The sequence below is a fragment of the Callorhinchus milii genome, unplaced genomic scaffold, assembly GCF_018977255.1.
Source record: "Callorhinchus milii isolate IMCB2004 unplaced genomic scaffold, IMCB_Cmil_1.0 Scaffold1, whole genome shotgun sequence".
In the NCBI taxonomy this organism is placed as follows: Eukaryota; Metazoa; Chordata; class Chondrichthyes; order Chimaeriformes; family Callorhinchidae; genus Callorhinchus; species Callorhinchus milii.
In genome coordinates this window covers 37718349-37742591 of record NW_024704742.1, presented here as the reverse complement: position 1 = coordinate 37742591, position 24243 = coordinate 37718349, and the positions used below count along the sequence as shown (strand labels likewise).

The 24243-nt window shown below is 39.8% G+C and overlaps 2 protein-coding genes across 2 annotated transcripts in view; one reads left to right on the top strand and one right to left on the bottom strand.

Annotated features, from left to right (window-relative positions):
• The window catches only part of scarb2c (scavenger receptor class B, member 2c), a 31356-nt gene extending 11707 nt beyond the window's left edge, over positions 1-19649 (top strand). The window contains exons 8-12 of the mRNA XM_007896923.2: positions 2063-2181; positions 5964-6037; positions 9171-9222; positions 11094-11264; positions 17702-19649. Of these exons, the coding sequence (XP_007895114.2) occupies positions 2063-2181; positions 5964-6037; positions 9171-9222; positions 11094-11264; positions 17702-17743 (458 nt within the window). The 3' untranslated portion in view covers positions 17744-19649. The remainder of the gene's footprint in view (positions 1-2062; positions 2182-5963; positions 6038-9170; positions 9223-11093; positions 11265-17701) is intronic.
• A 75-nt stretch (positions 19650-19724) lies between these two features.
• Positions 19725-23995, bottom strand: LOC103180858 (liver-expressed antimicrobial peptide 2). Its single transcript, XM_007896924.2, has 3 exons — positions 23812-23995; positions 20423-20577; positions 19725-19946 (listed from the first exon to the last, which is right to left on the bottom strand). Exons 1-3 carry the CDS (start codon positions 23875-23877, stop codon positions 19910-19912), a joined length of 258 nt encoding a protein of 85 aa, XP_007895115.1. The 5' UTR covers positions 23878-23995; the 3' UTR covers positions 19725-19909.
• Positions 23996-24243: the final 248 nt, after the last annotated feature.

Genomic DNA, 24243 nt, shown 5'->3' with positions numbered 1-24243 from the left:
CCTATGGAGGGGGGAATTGGGGAGGCCAATGAGCAAGGAGTTTGGAGAGTCAAGCCTCAATGTAATGAATGCATATATGAGGGTTTCGGCAGCCTGCGGTGTGAGACAGTGGCGGAGCCGGGTGTTGTTGCAGAGGTAGGGGAATGCAGAGCAGGTCATGGCACGGATGTGGGGTAGAAAGGATAGTTGAGGGTCAAACAAGACGCCAAGGTTCTGGACTGGCTTAGTAAGGTGGAGTGTGCAACCAGGGATGATGAAGCTGTCAGTGCTGAGGTGAGGAGGCGCTGACGGGAGCCAATCAGGAGAACTTCGGTCTTGTTGACGTTCAGCTGTAGAAAATTCGCTCTCATCCAGGACTTGATGTCTGACAGACATTCTGTTAGGACAGCAGTGATCCTGGAGTCAAGGGTGGAGGCAGAGAGGTAGAGTTGGAGTCCTGTAGCTCAGTGGTTAGAGCACTCGCTTTGCAAGCGAGAGACCTGAGTTCAATTCCAGGCAGGGCGAAACCTTGGGCAAGTTTCCTTACTCCACACAGAGCCTAATAATAATCCCTCCAAAACCAAAAACAATAATAAATTGGTCATTTTCAGTCTACGACTGTTTGTGGGACATTGCTGTGCGCAATTGGCTGCCGCGTTCGCCCACAAATATACAGTCAATTCACTTTACAGTGTGTTCTGTGAAGCGCTTTGGGACGTCCTCCCGACGTGAAAAGCGCTATATCAAATGCAAGGATTATTATTATAGAGTTGAGTGTCATCAGCGTACATTTGGAAGTTGATCCCATATCTGTGGATGATGTCACTGAGAGGGAGCATGTACAGGTTGAAGAGGAGAGGATCAAGGACAGAGCCCTGAGGAATTCCGCATGAGACAGTGTGGTGGTTGGAGGAAAAGTCGTTTGTGGAAATAAAGTAGAGATGGTGTGGGAGGTAGGGTCTGAACTCATCAAGAACAGCACCATGAAGGTTGAGGTTAGAGAAGAGGTGATGGATGAGGATAGAGTGGTCAACCATGTAAAAGGCAGCAGAGGTCAAGGAGGACGAGTTCACAAATGAATAAAATATCATTTGTCACTTTGACCAAAGCTGTTTCTCTGTTGTGGGCAGGATGGAAACATGATTGTATGGGCTCATATAGGAAGTGGCAGGAGAGGAAGGAGTGAAGCTGGGAAGCAACGACTCGTTCCAGGACCTTGGAAAGGGAAGTTGGGGTGGTAATTGGAGAACGGGATAGGTCCAGGGAATGTTATTTGAGGATGGAAGTGATGATGGCTGTTTTTAAGGGAGTGGGAATGGTGCCAGTGAACAAGGAGAGGTTGATGATGTCTGTGAGTAGAGGAGCTGGGAGGTAAGGAGAGGGATCGAGGGAGCAGGTGGTGGGTTTCATATGGGTCATAATGGTGGTTTTTTTTCCTAATCTCTGTTCTGGACTTCCCAGTTCTGATTCTAAAATGCCCTGTAGGGGAACATGGGCAGATGTTGAGCAAGTGGCAAGCATATTTTGTTATAGATTCTACAAGTTCCCAAGGGTGATAGCCATCTGATTTCTACGTGCAGAAGATATGGGTAAAATACTACATCCAGATTTAAAAGCGTAATCCTGACTGACAACGCAGTACAGAACTGAGAGAGCCCACTGCATTGTTGGAGGTGTGTGTATATCTTTTTCGTATATAGAGAGGAGTTTCAGACCAACATTCTTCCAGATAAATTGGTCCTCCACCTCATGGTCGTTTTGTGGGACCTTGTGTGAGGAATCTGGCTTCTGTATTCGTCTGATAAAAGTTTCCTTACACTTGACTATAATAAACTGAACTGCTTTAAGATGTTTGATACATGGGACTGTATTCTTTCTATCTTGTATTGTCAGCAATAACCTGTTTTTATTTTGAATTTAATTTTCCTTGTCAAGAGCAAAGCCAGACTAACATTTATTTTTCAGTCCAAATCCTACCTCTTGTACATCTACCAATGGGAGGGGGGGGAGATACATTTTTATTCCTACATTGCAAGACAACCTTATTACCAGATAATCATTTATTTCTCTTCTATTACAACAGGTGCTCCTATTATCCTTTCTTCTCCACACTTTTACCAGGCAGATCAGAAATATATTGATGATATTGAGGGAATGGATCCAAACAAGGAGAATCATGAAACCTTTTTAGACATTAATCCTGTAAGTAAATTTTGAATGAGGACTTGGCCTCTCCTTTGTGTTAACTTCACAGAATGGGTTGTGAAAATATGATCCCAGAAATATTAAAAGATCTGTCACAGATGGTACGACTCAGAAACTGGTGTTCGGCCCATCTGTCCGCCTGGTGTTTATACTCCACACGAATGTCTCTCCTGGATCCAGTCCCATATCCCTTAACTTTGTTCTCTTGTTGGTTATCACCTGGGCCGGCCAATATAAAAGTGTGAAAATATTTGCCTCAAATTTGACACATTATGAGGAAAATTGCGAAGGGCTGATTGGTGCTGTTGAAAGCCGCATTTTGTAAAACAACCCGGATTCAAACAACAGGCATATTTTCTGAACATGTTGATATGTTTAAAATACTAAAAATGTCAAGGTGAATAGTACAGCATTTACCAAGAATTGGTCGCAGGAGCTCAGGTTAGGCTGGGCGCCGGACAAAGCCGATTTCCCACTCGCGCCGCTTCCGCGATCCCAACACTCCCGCGCGTGTGTGACTGGAGCCACTCAAGCCGCAGTGGCAGCGTCGAGCAAACAGCACGAGAGTCCCGGGCCAAGCACACTGTGTCTACGGGTTTGTAGCGGAGTGTGGGGTGTGGGGGGGGGGGGGTTGTAACACATTTGTAGAGGAAAGGGGCGTTTGTGGCAGATTCTGTGGAAGAAAGTACAGCCGCGCTCTCACCCCAACAACTGACTATGCAGAGAACTTCACCACTCTGAAAATCTCTGTTCTGGACCTCCCAGTTCCGATTCTAAAATGCCCACTGGTTCCAGACCTCCTGACAACTAGCAATCTTTCCCTATTCACCCTATTTAAGGTTTCCTCCACCATAATCCCATTCAGCACTCTGATCTCCAAAGAAAAGACCCAGTTCATCAAGTCATTCCCTAGTACTGCATTTTGTCATTCAAGACAATATGCTAGTGAATCTTCTCTGTATCTCCTCCAGCTCCTTTAACATCATTATAATGAGGAGCCCAAAACTACATGCAGTATTTTAACTGTGTCCTGACCGTTTTGTACAGATTCAACATGACCTTTATCTTGTTTTGTCTGACCCTCAACTATCCTTTCTACTCCACATCCGTGCCGTGACCCGCTCTGCCTTCCCTCACCTCCGCAACATCGCCCGGCTCTGCCATTGTTTCACACTGTCCGACTTCCTGCTTGTCGGCCTCCCCAAATCCTCCCTCCATAAGCTGCAGATCATCCAGAACTATGCAGCCCGTGTCCTCTCCCGCACTAGGCTCCGCGACCCTATCACCCCCATCCTCACCCAACTCCACTGGCTTCCCATCACACAGAGGATACAGTTCAAGATCATGGTCCTCACCTTCAAACCCCTCCTTAACCTTGACGACCCCCTACCTCTGCGACCTCCTAACCCTCTACCATCCTGCCCGTTCCCTCTGCTCAGCAGGCCTGCTTCACGTCCCCTTCCTCGCCCGCCTCACGTTTGGCGAGCAGGCCTTCAGACACTCTGTCCCCACTCTCTGGAACTCCATCCTGCAGTCCCTCCACCTCGCCCCCTCTCCCTTGCCTCCTTCAAGACCCATCTCAAGATCATCCTCTTCGAACATGCCTTCGATCACCCTCCTTATCCCCACACCCCGCCCCATCCTCCCCAATCCTGACCCCCAGCTCAGGTCTGAAACATTGATTGTCCAGTGCCTTCGGATGTCCTCCCAACATGAAGGGCGCTATATAAATGTAATTTTGTTGTTGTTATCCTTGTACTCTATTCTCTTATCTGTAAATCCCGAAGCCTCATTGGCTTTTTTGAAAGGGCTTATCCACCTGGGTTACTGCCGTCAGTGATCTCTGAATCTGTCATAATCTAATAAAATGGTGGAGCAGGTTTCAATGACCTACTCCAGTTCCTATGTTCCTCTACACATCGTTCCTCTGTTTTGACCATTTCTGGTACTCTAAATGAGATCAGGATGATGCCATGCAGCCCCTTTGTCGGTTGTTTGAATCCCCTTTCTGCATACCCTTTAATGTCCTTTCAAAGATTATCTCTCTTGTGAGGAGCGGAATTGCATGATGTAGGTTGTTGCATTTAAATTTAATGACTTATTTTTAATCAGTTAAATTTACTGACTATCTTGGCATTCCTTTGTTGATAACCAGTGTTGTACTCTATCCACTGGTAATTATTTGAATTGCAACAATGATTTTAACATTATTTTATGACCGAATGTGTATACTTAAAAACCCTTAGAATTACCCTTAGCATTTTCTTAAGATGTATTGTATTGCTGTGACATGATTCCTGGGAGGATTAATATTGTCTACATCCATTTGTGTATGTTTTTAATGAGGAGGATAATGATTTTCTGATGGTCACATTCTACCTTAATAGCTGAGAACATTTGCTAATATAGTAGGAGCAAACCTAAAATCTGTGTCGTGTATAGCTTTATTTTTCCTTTTAACTTTTTGGTTTTGCACACTGTGGCTGCATTTTCTTAATATTACAATTTTTCCTATTAAAATATAGTAACATTTGCTATTACTATAATATGGTAAACCTAACAAAACATTAACCTCAATACTAAAACTTTTTTTTAAAAAAACTTGTTAAACGATTTTTTTTCTTTTTGTTGCTTAGAAGCATATTTCATTCTGTTTATATTTTAGCTATTCTCGCATTTTTAAACACAACTTGTGCTTCTACTAACTTTGATTTGATGTGAAGCTCTGAAGTTTGTTACATTTCTTATTAAGACTTAAGTGAGGGTGTAAAGGAATATTTCAGGGAATATTCTTAATATTTGTAAGCCTATTATGACCTTAATCTTGTTATGAAATGCCTACTGAGTATTTGTTTAACAAGCAATGTCACAATATATTGAGAAGGCAGAAACTGCCATCTTGATAGTCTACTGAACAGCTTTGTGGAAATGTGTTAGATATCGTCTGCTGTATACTGTATTAAACAACTTGTACTCAGAGGGGTTATTGTAATACATCATTATTAAAAAAAATTCTCATTTTAGCTGCTTGTTAAACCCACGTCACTAGATGTCACTGTTGCAAAAGCGGTTCCTTTTTATTACTTTGGGCCTTTTCAAGTACAATTCTTTCTGATATTCTCAGTGTGATATGGACAATCATACTGCTGCTTATTTGTAAGAAATAAGGAGGATTTGTTGATACATTTGGCGAACTGCAAAGCCAGTAAACCTGAAACCATACTTTCAGGTATGTCAAGGCAGCAGGACACACAGGTCAGGTGATTGAAGCATATCATCTAAAGCGAGAAGGAGGTCAGAAGATTTTTTTTTACATCGAGGGTTGGTCCTGATGGTTAAAGCTGAGATTGTAACCACACTTAACAAGAAATTGGATAAATACTTAAGCACAATAACACTTGAAAGGGTATTACCATGTATCAAATTCTGTTTACATTTTTCAATCAACAGAAATATTCCACTGTGCTATCGTAACCTTTAGTGGCTTTAAAGTCCTCTATTGTGGCATTAAAGCTGATAGGCACATTTTGTTTCTCTGTTCCACTTACTTTCTACACCCCCATAATGCAAGGATTATTATTCTAAGAGAATTGGGTAGATTGAATCAGTTACTTCATCTGTGACCCTGAGCCCTGGTGGCTCAGTGTTGCCGGGATAGGTAAAGCAGGGGAAGAAGATGTATATTTGCAAAGCAGCAGAACAATAACCCAAAGAAAAATAATATAAAGTTCATATTATAATGAATTGTTTTGTTTCTCTCCCTCCCCCACCCCTTTCAGCTTACAGGGATCCTCCTGAAGGTAGCAAAGAGATTGCAGATCAATGTCTACATTGAAAAGATTGATGTGTTTCAGTAAGTGAGTTTGTAGAATGTGGAACTTCAGTGGTTGTTAATTGGAAAATACCGTTCTTCAGAGATAAATTGTTTGATATTTGGTGGTGCTTTTATATTTTCTTAAGTTGTGCTGTCAATTTTATGGAAGCAGAATATTGAAGATTTGCAGAAGATCACTATTTTATATTGTCTTTTAACTTAACCTAACACTAGTGACCGGGGAACCTGAGTCTATTGAACATGCATTGGTTTTGAAGTCCATTTGAGTTGTGGTGGGAGGATATTTTCATCAAATGTATGGCTCATGTTAACACATCTTTGGATCTCTCCTGTTGAAAAGTTAATTTGCCAGAGCTTTGGACATCTTAAGTCTTTGACAGGGTTTGGGACATCTGAATCAGCTGCATAAGGTTTTTAGCCTTGTATTGACTGAACTCAAAAGGTTTCTTGTCACTGAATGTTGCAGCACATGAACAAATTTGGCCTGTCAAGCCTGCGCTAGCGTCTTTCTCTATGTCAGCCACCTAGACTAATCTTGCTTTCTGTACCCTTTAATATGTTTAATTCTCCCATATTATTCCCTTGTAAAACTTATGGACTCGACAGTTTGCTGGAGAGAAATTTTACAAAATGTGTGAAGGATTTTTGTCTCTACATTTAGCTTCTTTTCTTTATTCATCTCAGCCATGAGAAAGGTGATGTCTGTTGTTCTTTCATAATGTTATGAATCTCGCCCATTAACTCAAATTATTAGATCTGAAAGTATTGGTCTAAAATCCATTCTTGCATTGTCAAGACCTTGCCTCTGGTGTTCGTGCTTATATAATGCATTTCTGAAATTGGTCTTGTATGTGCTTTGACTTAAGTTTTGACTGAGCTCTGGCATAGTGACATTTTAAACAAGTTGATACCTTATTTCAAACTATTGTCCTTTCATAATCATTATTTTCATTATTTTCACATTTCGTATGACTATCAGGATTGACTTTTCACCACTTTTTTTGCTTGAGTGTTTGTTTCCAGGACTTGGTTAACCCTCCTACTTCATTCCTTTGTTCACCAGGATTAGGTGGTGTGTATGGTGTGACCACCAATCCTTCCAATTATAACTATATAAATCTACAAGTGTTTTCACCTCACTGATTCACTGCAATGAGTAAATCTTTCTATTAGATAATGTAACCTATGAACTGTTCGACAGTACAGTCTCATGGCATTGTGCAAATTAAATTTGCCTTGCAATTTTAAAGTCCACTCCTGTTGGCAGGCCTGGCTAAAAGTGCACAATATACTGTATCAGTGATGCAATAAAGGCCATATTTCCAAATATAAATTCTTTCTTTTCAGTACAGTACTATTCTGCAAAAGTATTTTAAGAAAAAAACTAGTGTAAAGCTTTTCATTTTCATGTTAGGTTAGTGTTAATGAATAGAAAATATTGCAGAAGATCTTTTGTTGACTTAATACTGTACTAGAAAAACTTCATTTGCAGAATATTGCACTTTGTTTGTGAATGATCAAATTCTGCAATTTTCTAACTCTTGATCTAATCTCAGCATTTATCTAATTCATTAGTTCAAGCCAGAGTTTCAAAGTAGCTCATAGTTTAATAGCTGAATAATGAGAACCAGACTTCATCCACTTCATTGACTGCAGCATAAACTTTGGTCTCCAGTGTATCTGCAGAAGTTCAATGTTCGTTCTGTGCACTCTTGAACCTTAAAATTAAGCTGATTATTTATTATTACAAAAAGACATACCAGGGGACTAAAACATCCATACTTAAGGTCGTATCTAACACATGAAGCATACAGCATTATCAAGAATGGTAATGTTCAGTAACCCCTTCTGAAGAAAATATAAAACTCATTGAAGTCAATGTGAAGTATAAACAAGTATAAACAAGTTGGACAAAATTGTCTCATCAGTGCTGTAGATTCTATGTAAATTTTAAAAAAAAGTGCGAGGAAAAAGCAGTGAAGTAGAATTAAAAGATCCACCGTGATCAAATTGCTGACTGATGGACTTTAAAATTGCAAGGCAGATTTAATTTGCACAATGCCATGAGACTGTACTGTTGAACAGTTCATAGGTTACATTATCTAATAGAAAGATTTACTCCTTGCAGTGAATCAGTGAGGTGAAAACGCTTATAGATTTATATTGTTTCTCTCTCTAAGAAAATGTATAAAATAATGCGGCTTTGAAAGATATTGTGACACTATCAAAGGTAGGGTGGGTGCTGTTGCTAAGATGTTTACATGGGAACAGGAGGAGGCCATTCAGCTGATTGAATCTATTCAGTCAGCAACTTGATCACGGTGGATCTTTTAAGTCCACTTCATTGCTTTTCCTCGCACTTTTTAAATTTACATAGAATCTATAGTACTTGACCATGCAAATGTTTATACTTCACATAATGGAACCCCTCCCATTCCCTTCTCTACCAACAACAACTTGCATTTACATAGCACCTTTCACGTGGGATAGTGTTCCGGAGAGCTATCTTGTATGCCTTGCATTTCCTCTTAAGTGCATATATGCTTTCTGCTTCAATCAGAGTTTCTGGGTATGACTTCTACATTCTTGCCACTTTCTGTGTAGAGAATTACCTTCTAAATTCTCAGATTTGTTAGTGGCTTTTTTTTAACATTTCCCAAGTATTGACTTCTACAGTCTTTGGAGAAATACAATCCACAATTTTAAGAGCTTTTTTTTGTGAAGTTCTTCTGGTCTCACTGATAACCATCCTAGCTCTAGTTTTAAGATTCTCCTTGCTCTGGGTCCCGGTACTAGAGGGATGACAAGTGTATGACCATACGAGACCACTAATGAGCGATCAAGGCGACATTTCATTTTAGATGTATGAGATCTTGGCCCAGATTTTGAATAGTTTATTGAACAGTGGTAAATGTTAACTATTTTCACTCAACCAATGTGTTTTCTTTTGCCCTTGTATTCTTTTTATATCAGCGTAAAATGGCAAAATTCTCAAGGAATTCTCCCCTTCTTAAAATTCTGTCTGTTTAATTGGACGCACTCTTAATTTTAAAAAGGAGCAACTCATTTCCTGTGACTTGCATAGCTGAAAATGAAGCGAGTAACAATCTGTAATTTCTATAATTGACAAAATCCTTTCTATTTTCTGCAGTGAAACTGGAAATGTTCAGAGTCTTATCTTCCCTGTGATGTATCTCAACGAGGTAAGACTAACCAATTGTGTGCAATGAAGAAAAATTGGTTTTACATGTCCAGGGCCTTGTGAAGCTGTTATTTGATGTGGTCAAAATTGCTTACTTATATTGAGGAAGGCTGGCCTTTAATTTCTATTCTATTTGTATTCCAAACTACTATCAATGTAGTGTAAGCTCAAGCTCCAACATGGAGCTTGAACCAACAACCTTTGACAGAGGTGAAAATGTGACCAACTGAGCAAAGCAAGTACCAGACTAGACTCTGTATCCCTAAAGGTGATACATCAATGGTCTGGTCTACTGATTCTTCAAATAGACATTAAGATCCCATGATCTACTTGAAATGAAGGGAACTTATCCTGGTGTCCTGGCCAACAGTCCTGCAGATGACTTGGTTGGTTTGTGGGACCTGCTGTGTATAAAATTGCTGCAGTAGTTCTCGACAATAAATTACCACAGCACATCTTAATAGTAAAAGCTATGAGAAGGTTTGATGCAACAAAGTGCTATTAAAATTTGCGATTGTTCCACTGGACCCAAAATGTTTAACATCAATGTGCTGAAGGAATGTTTTTATGGCCCCAAAATTTTAGTTCTTGGATGTTTTGGTCTTAATTTTTATTGGCAGTAGCTTTTGATAGAGATGACAACCAACAACAAAAGTTTGGTTCTACTTGTCACTACAATTTGTAGCTGTAATCCATCATCTAAAACTAGTCCTACTGGAAGTCATTCCATGTTCCCTGTCAGGAAAAACTGATATTCACAGACTATTACAGCCCAGACATAGGTTAATATGTCTGAGCTGGTGTTTTTCTCCACATGAGCCACCTATTCAAATAATATCTCTTCTGCCTTCTCCCCATACCCTTTATTTTCACAAACCTCTATTTGCTTTGTTTAATAAAAATAATCTAATAATCCTTACATTTTGGTATAGCTCTTTTCATGTCAGGAGGATGTCTCAAAGTGCTTCACAGGATTTACTATAAATTGCAGTGGCTGTTTTGTGGGCAAACCCAGCAGCCAATATACACTCAGCAGTGTCCCACAAAACAGTCATGGAATGAGTGACTGATCTTATTTGGCTAGGACACCAAGAGAAACTCCCTTCTCTTTTTGAGTAGTGCCACAGGATCTTTAACATCCAGGCAGACAAGGCTGTGTTTTAACATCTGAAGGACCTCTAACAATGCAGCATACCACCAGCACAGTGTTGGAGTGTCATCTTGGACTGTACGAGTTCCAAAACCCGACGAAGGTCTTGAACCCATAAACCTCTGACTCGAGGCGAAAGTGCTATCAACTGAGCCAGGCTGACACATAAACTCTGCTGCAGCAATAACTGCTGCCCAAAAATTCCATTTTCTCCTCTGTCTGAAGAAATGTTTTCTGAGCTTCCTTTTAATTCCTTTGGTAATTTATCTTCAATTTGTGACCTTTCATTACTAACTTGCTGACTAGAGAAAACAATCTATTAATATTTATCCCATCAAAACCCTTTGTAATCTTGAAGACTTTTTTTTTAAACCTTCTTAGCTGCATCATTTGGAGACGTAAATAGGCAAGTGATGTGACAAATCAAAGCTTTCAACATTTGAATAAATTACTTTATATAAAAAACGATTGACTACAAGTTTGCCAATTTCCGAAATAGTTACAAGTGGTTTTGTTTTATTCCATTCATTTTAATCTGCTGCAGTTTCTAAATCGGCCTCTGCTATTGAAAATGAATCCCTCCAGCAAAAAACTGCTTTCAAATATGAAAACCATCAAATGATTTGTTTCTGTTTTCATTCTCAGAAAAGTGAACTTGGTTTAGCCAATCTCTGATGTATCACCATGATGTCTTGCTCAGTGTTTTTGTTTTATTCTTGCAGAGCGTTTTGATTGATGATTCTTCGGCTTCTAAGTTAAGCAAGGTGCTGTTAGAGACACAAGTGGCAACTGTGATCCCATTCATGATAATGGGCCTGGGGATTCTCCTTGGTTTTATCTTCATCATACTTGTATGCACTAATCGCACTGTGGAAAAACCAGCTGGGGTTGAGGTTGGTATTTTATTGCAACCTACTTCCTGAAGTTGTTTTTATATTTTTTTTATTGCCTGTCTGAGGTGTCCTGCTGAATTATATTTTCCTTTCATGAAAGCTAACTACTTACTTATCTTGTGTTTTTTTTTCTTTCTTTTTGATTTGCTCAATCAGTGTTTTCTGTTGGCATGAGAGGGAAGACTTGTAAGTTCAGTTGGTTCCCACCTGCCAACGTGCAGAAGTATGAGATGGATAATGTGAATTATTAATACGCAGTCAAATTACCTTTTAATCAACACAGCTACCTCTGTGAATAAACCACAATATTGGAGTGAGCCTAGATAAATAAGTGGGATCAATGGGTTCCATCACTCTAAAAGGGATGTAAGTACACAAGAACAATCCTGAATCGTTCTTCCTCTGGTTCAAGTCTGTTGTGGGTCATGTCCAGAGGGGTCCCTCTGGGCTTGTGCCAGTTTTGGACACGTCTACAACATGAGGTTATCCTTGCCATCTGGATGGAGCATTATGCAAACTGGTTCCTTGCTACTGATGTGGAAGCAGATGCAGACAGCATTAACGCTAAGTTCTTAAAAGCTGGAGTGGAGAGGGGGAACAGTGAGGATCTCACTGATCCAAGCCAGGAATCTCCAACTCACATTGTGAACCATGCCAACTCGCCTCCTATTGCTGGTCAACAGGACTCTGAGGAAAGCACTATGTCAGTGTTCCTGAGTGCAATTGCGTTTTCTAGCCGCAAGAAGGGGGACCTTAATGAAATGGAACTACGGAGAGATCTCGCTGATTTCAGTGGCTCTTCAAGTGGTGTTTTGGGTGGACACTGCACATTTATCGTATGATTTGGAGGCTCTTGATTTGATTAGGAAGGCTGGCTTCTATTCTCTTGACTATGCAAATGCCCTGCTTGTCGGCCTTCCCAACTCCTCCCTCCACAGGCTGCAGAACTCTGCAGTCCGTTTCCTCTCCCACACCAAACTCTGCGACCTCATCTCCCCCATTCTCACCCGACTCCATTGGCTCCCTATCCTTCAGGGGATCCATTTCAAGATCTTGGTTCTCACCTACAAATCCTTCCATGGTCTCGCTCCACCCTACCTCTGCGACCTCCTAACCTCCTACCACCCCGCCCGTTCCCTCCGTTCAGCCGGCTCCGGCCTGCTCCATGTCCCTCGACCGACCATTGGCGGGAGAGCTTTCAACCACTCTGCCCCCAACCTCTGGAATTCCATTCCCCAATCACTCAGCCTCAGCACCTCCTTAGCCTCCTTCAAGTCCCACCTCAAAACCCTCCTCTTCGACCATGCCATCGGTCACCTCCCCTTCCCCTCCCTGACCCCAGCTTGGGTCTGAAATGCTGTACACTGCCCAGCACCTTGGGATGTCCTCCGGATGTAAAAGGTACTATACAAATGTAATCTTGTTGTTGAGGAATGTGTGGGACCGGTAGGGGCTTAGTGTGAGATCCCAGTACGTTGCAAGGCTTACTTGCCTTGCATTCATCATTTCAACCTAGTGCTTATAATGAAACTGGAAGAGCATGGCCAAATCTAGGATTTTATCCAGAATGGGTATTCCAGTTCCAAGATCCATGTAAGGATTGACCTGAGCCCATCCCACTTGAAAGAGGTAAAGCAAGGCTGCCCATTGTCACCCATCCTATTCAATATATTCAATAATAGGTGTTGGGTGGCATTGGGTAGGTGGGCTTAGTGTATCTGTCCAAGCATTTCTGACAGAATTATGGTGCCTCTGTCGACAGACTCACCTGGGTAAATTTTGTGCTGCACTCACCATCTTGAACACTAGTGGGACATGATGGTGGGACATGATGGTGGCTCAAGAGAAAGCATTGAGGATATTGATTGGAAGATAAAGGGGGCATCAGGCTCTATTGTCAATTCTTATCGTTCATTATGGTGGACACAAATCAGCCTGAATGATCGCACAGAGAAAGGACAAACTCTAATTGCGTTTGTCTCTTGATGCATAGAAAGTCCCGATGCAGGTCAACCTTGTGGTATATGACCTGTGTGCAAACAGTCATTTATGAATCTGAGCTCCTGGGGATGCAGCAGAGAGGCTTCCTCTGACCCAAGTCCTGGATCAAGCAGGTAGATTTGTGGCAAACACGTAAGTGGCTGCAGGGAGAGAAAGCTCCGGCCTACACTGACCTGTCGATAAGCACCCTACAGGCGGAGTTGGCTTCACACTCTTTGCCAAGGCCCCTTACGCGAGAACCTGGATTAAGCAGCTAAAGCTGAGGAAGCCTGGTACACGGCATATGACTTGAACCTCAAACATCGAGGTGGCTTGTACTTTACAAGTCCTCCCATCAGATCTGTCAGATAGCCATGAGGAAACTGAGACTTGGGGCACAGCTGCTGGAAGGCATTGCCTTAGTCCCAGTTTGTTTACATGTGTTCATACATCCAGTGCTTGGAATCAACCTTAATTGGTTTGCTGCTGCTCAAGCTCAGCCAACTGGTGGAACCATTACACTCATTGAGAAGGGATGCATATCTGAGCTGTGAACAGAAAGGTGGTGGCAATGGCAATTTCATGCTGAGCTGTATTATTCACCAGGAAGATTACAGGGAGTTTGTATTGAGGGCTCAAACCTGAACTTGTCAGATGTCAAATGACTAATTAGTGACTAAGCTCCTTAGGGATAGGTAAGTGGGTTCTTCTTGGAGCTGAACTGGCTGTTTGTGTATGAAATGTCAGAATCGAGCCAATTCTCTATGGTGGTCTCAATAGTCCAGGCAGGCCCACAGTACTCCAGGGTGCAGCTTATGATAGCTCAGCCAATCTAGCTCACTGGCAGGACTTGGGAAAGCAGACCAGTCACTGGGGGCAAGGAATCTTCCCACTCAGCTCCTGTTAATCCTGCAAGTAATGCCCATTAGGTAAACAGGATGCATCCCTCAAGAGAGAGAGTGGGCATTCCAATCCTACAAATTTCTCAGGAATTTCCACGTATATGTGCAATACATGGAACTCTGTTTAAACTCCCAGCTAATAAAGAAAAAACATTTTAATGCTGGAACTAGATATTTTCTTGAAGGAGGAAACCCTCTGTGCCATGCAGTTTTCCTTATTTTCGACTAACATAGAAATGATTGTAAGTCGCTGACTTTTTGTCATCTGATCATTTTCAGCACAGTATTTGAAGTATGGGTCTTCTTAGTGGTATCAGTTGTTGACTGGTCCACATGCAATATAATTTTAATGTTAATCATAATGATGATAATAATAATACTTGAATTTGATATGTTCTTGGCTTTTTGTAAAATTAAGATTAAATAGTAAATGAGAGGAAAACATTTCATCAAGTGAAAACATAAATATCAAGTGGTGTAAAGTTGAGCCGACCATAAAGGTCCAAGCTTTATTCACTGACCTTTGTGGTTAACTGAAATGACAGTGTAGGACTCTACAGATAGCTTTGTCTCAGATGAGCTGCAATCAGTCAGGATTCCTGACTGCTGTCTAGTTGCAAGTCCATATAACATCAAAGGTGGGTGAGGCCCTGGTTGGGTTTGTCTCTGATTGTGTAAATGGATTTGCCCTTCTTAAGCATGAAATATGACTACATGAAAATTGACTCAAGGAAAGATGCCATGGAGGAATTCATTGGGAGGGAGGCGAAAATAAAACAATGCCGTCTGAATAAATAAAATACATTTTATATAGTTCTGAGACATGCCATTAACCATTCTGCCATTTTGTTGTACGAAAATGAAATAAACTTTTTTTTCATAAACCAACTGGTATCCAGAGAACAATCCCCTTCTTTAAAAATGTAAACCTAATAAAACTAAATCTTATGAATGTGTTTATTTCAGGCTTACGATTTCCTAACTTCTAAAAAATGTTTGGGACAGTCAATTGACAAAATGATTATAAAACTGTGACTGAATATAGTTATTAGTTATTTTATTACCTAGAAACATGATCTTAATATCTGCAAATCCCAATGGTTGACGGCGACTGTGACAAGTAATGAATAACTTTCAATTTCTGGAATGAGCAGAATCAGAAGATTGAGAGTGTGAAGATAAATCTATATACATATATATTTTATTACTATCTAGCCTAGCTGCTCTAAAATGGCCTTCCACTTCCTCCTTCCTCTCTTAACCTTGGAGCAAAAGCACCCCACAGTTAACTAAGAATGGCTAAAGTTGGAACATTAATAACCTATGATAGCTCAGTTGAGAGAGCATTAGAGTGTAGATGTAAAGATTGCATTTCAAACGCAGTTTGCAGTCATTTTTTCACTGATTCTGTTTTGAAGAGAAAAATTAGAAAATCGAGCAAGAACAGGGATTAGAATAGTTAGCACCTGGGTACCATACTTTCAATCATCTTCCTTTCGCCTGCTCCACCTCCAGCATTGTTGGATGTTCATTATCTGAAACAATTTCTTGTTGTTGGGCTTTGGTACATCCACCCAACATGCAATATACTACAAATATATTGTATTTCCAGAGCAATAGCATGGAAATACAATTCCACTGTGACTCCTGGACTAGTCCACTTTTACTTACTAATTTTTCTTTACCCCTCACCCATTTTTTCCCATCCCCCCACCAACAACAACATGCTATTTGGTTTGAGGAAGTGACATTTTTGAGTTTCAAAAACAGTTTCAAACCATACTGATCATTAGGATTTTTTTTTTGTAACGTGCTCTTTCTGTGTTGGTAGGTTCAAAGTATTTAAAGATAAATAACTAGAAGTTGCTCTCCTCTGACCAGAATTTTTTTTTAAAAAAATCCTCTTGAGTGATCACAAAAAACCCATCAACAGTAGCAACCTACCTTTCACTCCTGCAAATCTGTCTCTATGGGTTCAATGCTCTTGTAGGAAAATGACCAGAAAATCATGATCTTTGACATGGTTTCAGCACCCAGAATGTTGACAAAATGTTCATCAATATGAGTCGTCTGCTTCCTATTCAATCCTATTTAAGTAGCTTATTTGAGTTCAGCAAAGATTGTAGTGCAGCAAGTACTGACCTTAATGCAAATCGTACAATTCCTCAGCGATCAACAAAAGCTTGAGGAATTTGCTTGTTTTTCCAGAATGTTTGACATTTTGTGTAGAAAGGAAACTGATCATTTGGATTTTTTATATCATTATTCATTTGGAGATGTTGCCTTGTATCATCTCTTTCACAAATCTACTGGTCTGATGAAAAGGACTTCAGCCTAAAATTGTCAACGTTTCCTCATCGGAGCTTAAGTCCAAGCTTAAGTAATACAGAATCTCTTTCCTTGTTCTTCCTTCTCTTTCTTGCCCCCCCCCCCCCCCCCACGATATTGTTTTGTTGGGGAGGAAATGGGAATTAAAAATAGAATCTTAGTTTAGTGGGTAATGGTGTGACCTAATAGCTAAAACGACTTGCATGTGATGGTGGATTTGCAACTGGACATTTTTTTGCTTCCCATACTGCACCGCTTCACCTTGATTTTAGTCCAAAGTCAGACTATTAGGTTTGTGGACAGCACTATGCAAACATTGATTGCGACGCAATGATCTCTTTTAACCAAAGTCTATACTGCTTTAATAGTGCAGCCAAACAAAATAACTTTTTGCATTGTCAGTTTGGAAATCTGTCTAACTTAGGCTGAACATTGATCTCTCAAGAGTTCAGCAAATATGTACTGAATTCGTACAATATCATAGTTCGATTGTGAGATGTTACTTGACATTGTTTTAACTTGTCTACCTTTATCTTGCTTTACGATATGTTCTCTTTTTAAACATATTAACACATTTATCTTTCATGCCTGAAAGGCTTTAAATGTTAATTCACCATCTTCTTGCCCAATGTTCATTTTTGAATAATAATCCTTGCATCTGTTCTAGCTGTTTTCACATCAGGAGGACATCCCAAAGCACTTTGCAGCATTTATTATGAAGTAGAGTGACTGTATTTGTGGGCAAGCATAGCAACTAATTTGCACACAGTGATGTACCACAAATGACCATGTTGAGGATTTAAACACTATAAAATTATAAAAATCCTATATGTGGAGGATTTTTAAAAATTCTTTTTGTTTGTCTTAAAGATCCATATATCTTGTGTCACTTTGTCCAATACCATTTTTAGTTCAATATAATTTAACCCAAATCAAGTTGACCACAATTTACACTGCCTTAGTATAGACAAAAGAACATTGGAACAAGAAATTCCAGTTGTAAGACTTGGTTGTCTATTGGACTTTAAAAAGTATGAATGAATGTTTGGTTTAACTTTGTTATCCATATTGTCATTCGCCTATTTCGGGTGTCTACAAATCATTCTTGGTCTGTTAGATATTGAGTCATATCAACTGCTTAAAGGACCATTTTTTTTCTGGGGAGGGTAATAGGTGTATGTAAATATAGTGTATATAGTAACCAATTGTAATTTTGTTTTTAAACAGCCAACAGTGACAGAACGGACCCCTCTACTGAATCCATCTTGAATCTACTTATCAGCTTCTCTACTACCCTGATTGAGAACAGCTATGCAAATAATACTGGTTTTAATATGTCTTGCAAGATTTGTTCGGCACAATCTATTCACTAACATTGGTAATATTGTTGTGTACATCACCTAGGAATCAATAATACCTCCCAAAGTTGAGTAGATCTAGTACTCCCAATTTCTGGTTGCAGGATATGTAATATTTGCAATGTCTGTGGGGACAGAATACATTTTCTAGAGAGGCTTGGCTAATATTGACCATAAATAAGTTTAGTTATCCTAGTGGGCATTAGCAAACCTGTGCATGGCTCTCCGTGTGAACTTATACATCTTTTAATTTATTGCAATTAAAGATGCACAACTGAATAGTGAGGTGCAAATTCAATTCTGACAGTACAGAAGGTTGGGTAGTTGTATATGTCTTCTCACTTTTATAAGTGTGACATCCTCCCCAATATTTATGTTCCCTTGCTCTAAAATTTGTGGAAATGTGTAGGTTTACATAGAACTATCAAGCAATGTAATTTAGCAGAAGGAAACTGAGCTACTTAATTACCAGTTATGCAACCCATCCAATCTTTCTCCCGCATGTACATGCAAATGGAAAACCAATTTTGTGTATACATTTTGGGAGAAAGAGGAATGTGGTTGAAATTTGGATGAAGCACCCCAATATAATAGACCACCCCACTCTGGGCATTACTCAGATTGGCACAGAAGCTAATCGGGCCTATTCTATCGTACACTAAATTTTTATGACTTGATTCCAGCCTTATTTAGCTGCGCTTTTTTAATTGGCATTGTTATAAATTTAATATTTTAAAAACTGCCCAAACCACAAAAGTAAGGTACTAGTTTGGATCTACACACTCGCTGTATGTTAAGTGGATGCAGAAATTGAACTAATTGGCAAGTTAGTATCTAAATTCACTTTTGTGGGGGCAGCCCCCGATAGTGTAGTGGATACAGTTGCAGTTTTTGGAATTTGCTCGTTCAAATTCCAATCTTTGCTGTTTACTTGTCTCAACCAGGTTTACATGGGAAGGCTAGATTGCTCCTGGCCTTCCCAGGGTTAGGGAAGGGGAAAAACATGCCATGGCTCCTGGTCCTCTGTTACTGTATTTGTGTGTGTGTGTGCAACGCAGCCAGGTATGGTTCAGAGCGGTCGGTCAAGCTTAGCCGTGATGCCCTATACAAGTCAGCGGCCTGCTAACAATCAAGGCTAAGGCTCACCCATGAATTGGGCAGGCAATAGAGCAACAGGCGTCTATGGAATAGCACTCCAGCAAGAGGGCAGACCAGGAGCAGTGAGGTAGGTGCATGCTATAAAGGAATGTTACCTTTATTTTAAAAAACATAATTTAGAACAATTGCACTGAAAACGATGGCAGAATTCTGCCCATACGTAGTAGCACATCAGCACCTTGCACTTGCAGAAAAGGGAAAATTGGGGGTGGTATCTTATTGTATATTATATCATTACTCAACCAATACCAGTACACACCCATCATATGTGTGCTTTAAACTTTGCACTTAAAACCTGTTGAATCCCAGCACTTGTACTTTAGCTCCATATATCATCGTTTCAAATCCTGTTTTAAGGTCAAAGATGTGGAATTGAACGCAGTACCATCCAAAATACGACCACGTTTTCGGACCCCAGCCTCATTGGGAACTTTTACTTTCCTTTGCCTTGTATGCAGTGTTGTTCATAAATGGTAATGGGAAGTGCACTCATGTACAGTAAGAAAAGTTGTTTAATGAGTTTTATAAAAAAAATTTAAATGTTTGTAGTGCGGGAAATGAACTTCAGTATGAAATTGCTGCAGTAGTTTGTTACCAAAAAATGTTTGTGTCCCAACTTCAATATTCCTACAAAATACTAATAAAACATACTTAAAATCTAATAAGCTCTTTGTGCATTTAATTATATAAAACATATTGTACAAATAAATAAATGCATACAAATTTACAGATTGAGATCATGAACAGGATAATTCCATATTCTGCAGCACTAAATATTCTGCTTACAGTAGCCTCACTGATCATTTTGTATTGCTGTTTCTTTCCCATTCTTGGAAAGGAATTACTTCACGTTGCAAATTGACTTCATTTCCTTTGCTTTGAAAAATACTTTTGAAGATTGGTTTATGGATCTTCGTTTTTACTCTGAAAACGTTTGTAAAGAACATTGTGCTGTCCTGCAAGAAAATAAATGCTGTTAATTTTGCGGATTCCTGATTCAGAACAAACTGGTTCACATGGCTTTGTGTCTCATGAATGAATCCTAGTAATTTTGAAACTGGAACATTTAGCTTGTGAGTGGCCAAAGAAGCGATGAATATTTTAGAATTGATTTCCATATTAACAATTGGTCAATGGTGATTTTTATAGCACTATGTTTCATGTTGGGAGGACATTTTGAGGAGTTTCACAAAGCTGAGACGGTTATCAATAATTGAGTGAAATCCATTTGTATATTTTAAAATTCACTTTTATAGTTATATTATATTCTTCTCCTTAATCTTCCAAAAACATTGGGGGCATGCGGGTGAGGACTTGAAAGACGTTCCTATCGTAATGTTTTGTTCATCAACGCAATGGTTAAGTCAACAAAATTAATGTTTACCATTTTAAAAGTTTCATATTAAATTCATCAAGATATTTATATACGTACGTATCCTGAATGGCGCAGTAATTGGTGATGCATTCAGAGTTGTCTCTACAGGTTGCACCAACAGGCCTCTGAGTGATCCAACGCCAAAGCATCGATCTCCTAATTCGTTGAACTAATTGTTCCCTCTGAACATTGGGTCCAGTAGCTGACTGAACCTAGGAACGATTACAAAAAATAAAATAAAAATCATAGCATTTGTACAGTGAAACAGACAGATTATCCAGTTACACATGAAAAAGCTTATCTGAAATTATGTGACTAATCTAGATATCAGGTTCTAGTAACACATCAAATCATGAACACCTAGTTAATTTAACGTCTGATTTTTATTTTAAATTCTAAAAAGTGTTTGCTAATGAACAAATTGACTTGTTTGGTACAGACTATATTTTATTGACTACATAGACTATATTTTATTGATTAAATCTAGTTAGTGTTGCAGATTTTATCAATGGAGCCAATTAAAACCAGCAGCCAGGGAATGTGGATAGAACCCACTTGTTTTCTTACTTGGCTTAAGAGTTTTATGGTTGTTACATTTCACGTAGTTCATTTTTTGTGAGGAATTGAATGTAAAATTTTAAAGTTTTACACTCAACGCCTTGCAAAAAAGAAATACAAGTCAATCTTACTCTCAGCTAAGCCATCCCCTTTTCACTATTTACAGAACAGTGAATTATTAAATAAATATCTTATTAATTAAACTGGAACCTTTCTGCTGAATTAGGATGTGTTAACGGGTGGAATCGTGGAACAAGAGAGAAGAAAAATCAACTAAAATTTCCATAATGTTTCTGTTTATTTCTGGAAATTGTTTTTGCCATACAAAGTCATTTCTCCCACAAATATACAGTCAATTCACTTTACAGTATATTCTGTGAAGCTCTTTGAGATGTCTAGAAGACATGAAAAGCATTATATCAAATGCAAGGATTATTATTATATTAAATTGAATAATAGACCCCTTAACTAACTATTAATTAAGGTGCAAAACCTCTGGAAGACTGGTTAAACATTTTAAACCAGATTACCAGTCACAGTTAAAATTATAAATAGGTTCTCAACTTTCTTCAAGGCAATGCCATGCAATCAATGTTTCTCATGCATTTGTGCTAATATATGGGACATAATATTCAACATGGACATTTCATTACAGTGGTCAGAGGGTTTTTGTATTTATTATTGCATGGCACAAAGTGAAGAGGATAATAAATTAATGTAAGTTACTCAGCAGTTCTATATAAAATAACATGATCACAAGAAATGTAAGGATTAAAACAATCATTTTTTTCTCAGCCTTCTTGAATAGCCACCCGACTCTGCCCCTTATGGCATCAAGCTGTTAAATGAGGCCAGCCTCCTGGCCTTCACAATCTTTTCTGTTAACTCCTTCCAGCTATTAATTACTTTGTGAAAAGAAATGCTTCCTTGTGTCTCTCCTAAACCTTGATCTCATGATCTCTTGCCCTGCTACCTTGATGTATCTGAAGGACTTCTTGTTGTCCTCCCTCCTATTTATCTTTAAATCTCACTTAAAACTTACTTTTTCAACCTTCTCTATGGTCCACTCCTCATTCCCCCTTCTCTCTTGCTCTGTGTCCAACCCTAGCGTTGTAAAGTGCTCTGAGTTATGCTATGTTGAAAATACTATATAAATATATGTTGTTTTGTTCAGGGTTTTCTTTGTCTATTCCATTAAACTTTGTCCGACTCTATAAGGTCCAGTGAATTTATTGTTTTGTTCAGCTGGATGTCTGATGTGTGCAGAAATCTATCGCCATGCTTGAGTATCTAAACCAAACTTCTTGCATCCCACCTATACATCGAAATGCCAGAGATATTTATTGGTATGGAATGTGCATTCTCTCCCTGGAAAGAATGTACTGCTTTCCTAATTCCAGAAAGTATTAGGCTAAAGGTTAGGAAGAGCCAAGAGTGTGCGTTGAGCTACTGTTGGAGTCTGACCAGCTGAAACCGCTTAGCTTACCATGGAGAGCACTGTCTTGCAAGCTTTCCTGCTGTTTGTCCAGCTGGGATTCCTACTTATTAAAGCTTTTGCTTACAGGGTTAGCAGGAGCAGAGTGGGAAGAGTCTCTGCCCCCAGTGACTGGTCTGCCTTTCCAAGTCCTGTCAATGAAGCAAACAGGCTCCTGGAATACTGCGGACCCAGCTGGCTCAGGAACTGGATTACCAGTTCAGCTCCAAAGAGACTCCGCTTACCTCTTACACCCCTCCAAATTTTATAGTACAGCAAATATTTTTGCCTTGGCAATTATTGAGGAAAGTAGTCAATACAAATGACAGCAGTTATAATACTATACAGTTTATTGTACTGCCCCCTCCAAAAAAAACACTGTTGCACTCCTACCTATTAAACGTTCCCAAGGAAACATTTTGCTTTAAAATTCTTCATCTTTGCAAACTCGCAAGAGGGTGATATAAATTGTGGCATCATTTGCAATAATTGAAAATAATTTAAACTTGTCAAAAAGAAAGATCTGGCTCTTCCCCCTTCCCCAAACAGAAAGTTTTCTCAATTTTCCATTCACTCCCTGGTACCTCTCTACCTCTTCGACCTCCTCTCCCCAATCCACCACCTGGCACTTCCGCTCGACTGGCACCGGCATCCTGCTCATCCCTTCCACCCTCCACTCCACCATTGGAGGTCGTGCTTTCAGCCACTATTCCCTGAAATTCTGGAACACTCACCCTCAATCCCTCCACCTTGCCCTCTCTCCCCTTTTTCAATCCCACCTGAAAACCTTCCTTTTTGCCCCCCCCCCCCCCACCCCACTTGGCTCGTAGTCAGGCTCCGCCACTGTTAAGCGTCGAAGGCACTATTTAAGTGCAAGTTGTTGTTGTTTGTTGAAAACCCTGTCTCTTTAAATGTTTCACTCTGCCCCCTAATCCAAGGCCTTTATAACTTCTATAATTCTTTCTTTGTATCTGAAAAACTGAAAATTACATTCGTATTCTGCAATCTCCCTCTCTGGCTATCAATAAACCTGTACGTGCTAAACAACAATTGTCCTCTTACATATGAGTGTGTACATGAACCGTTCACATAATAATTCACATGACAACTGAACTGTGTTGTCCCTAAGTTTAGACACTTAGTTTAGGAATAACCTGTAATGGTAACATTAATTGTACCTCAGGTCAACAAGAAGCCAACACGTTTCAATGTATCCCTCTGCAAAACTACTACTAATAATAATCCTTGCATTTGATACAGCGCCTTATCTTTGAGAGGTCTCAAAGGACTTCACAGAATATATTGTAAATCTATTGTAAAGTGGATTGACTGTAAGATATGGCAAAGCACTTTTCCTTTCTTTAAAGAGCATAGAGAACGGCTAAGGCACTGATGGCTGTCAGAAACTGCTTACCGTGATGCTGCAGAGGAGGCAGAGGATACAGGAGACTGCAAGCGCTCTGCTCAGGTGGGATCTCATGGTAACAAGTCCTCAGGAGTTGTCTGCCTCGCACACATTCTGGGCTGAAGTTTTGCACTATTTATCAGATGTACCAGCCTCCCCGCCTGCTCGGCTTCAAGGGAGGAGCTCAGTGAACTGCAGAGTTTAGCACTATCTGTACAAAGGGCAATCGGTAGGTAGATCAGACAGGCTGAGTGTTATGCTGAGTGAGGATCATTGCTTTTATAATTGGAAGTGAAATGTCAGCGCCGTGTTGGTGTAAATGTAATGATTGTGAAATCGATGTATCGCTGTTGCACCTTAGGGATATAACCTGATCACTGGTCTCCCTTTCCCCTCGTTCAGTGTGTGCTTCCATTGCCTGAAAGAGGATGGCATTGCTTT

Excerpts from the sequence above, each read along its gene's own strand:
- LOC103180858 (XM_007896924.2), bottom strand. The coding sequence starts at position 23,877 with ATGAGATCCCACCTGAGCAGAGCGCTTGCAGTCTCCTGTATCCTCTGC. Across the intron at positions 20,578-23,811 it reads GCCTCCTCTGCAGCATCACG|GTTCAGTCAGCTACTGGACC; the intron begins GTAAGCAGTTTC and ends AATCGTTCCTAG. Across the intron at positions 19,947-20,422 it reads TACTGCGCCATTCAGGATAC|GACAGCACAATGTTCTTTAC; the intron begins GTACGTATATAA and ends ATTTTCTTGCAG.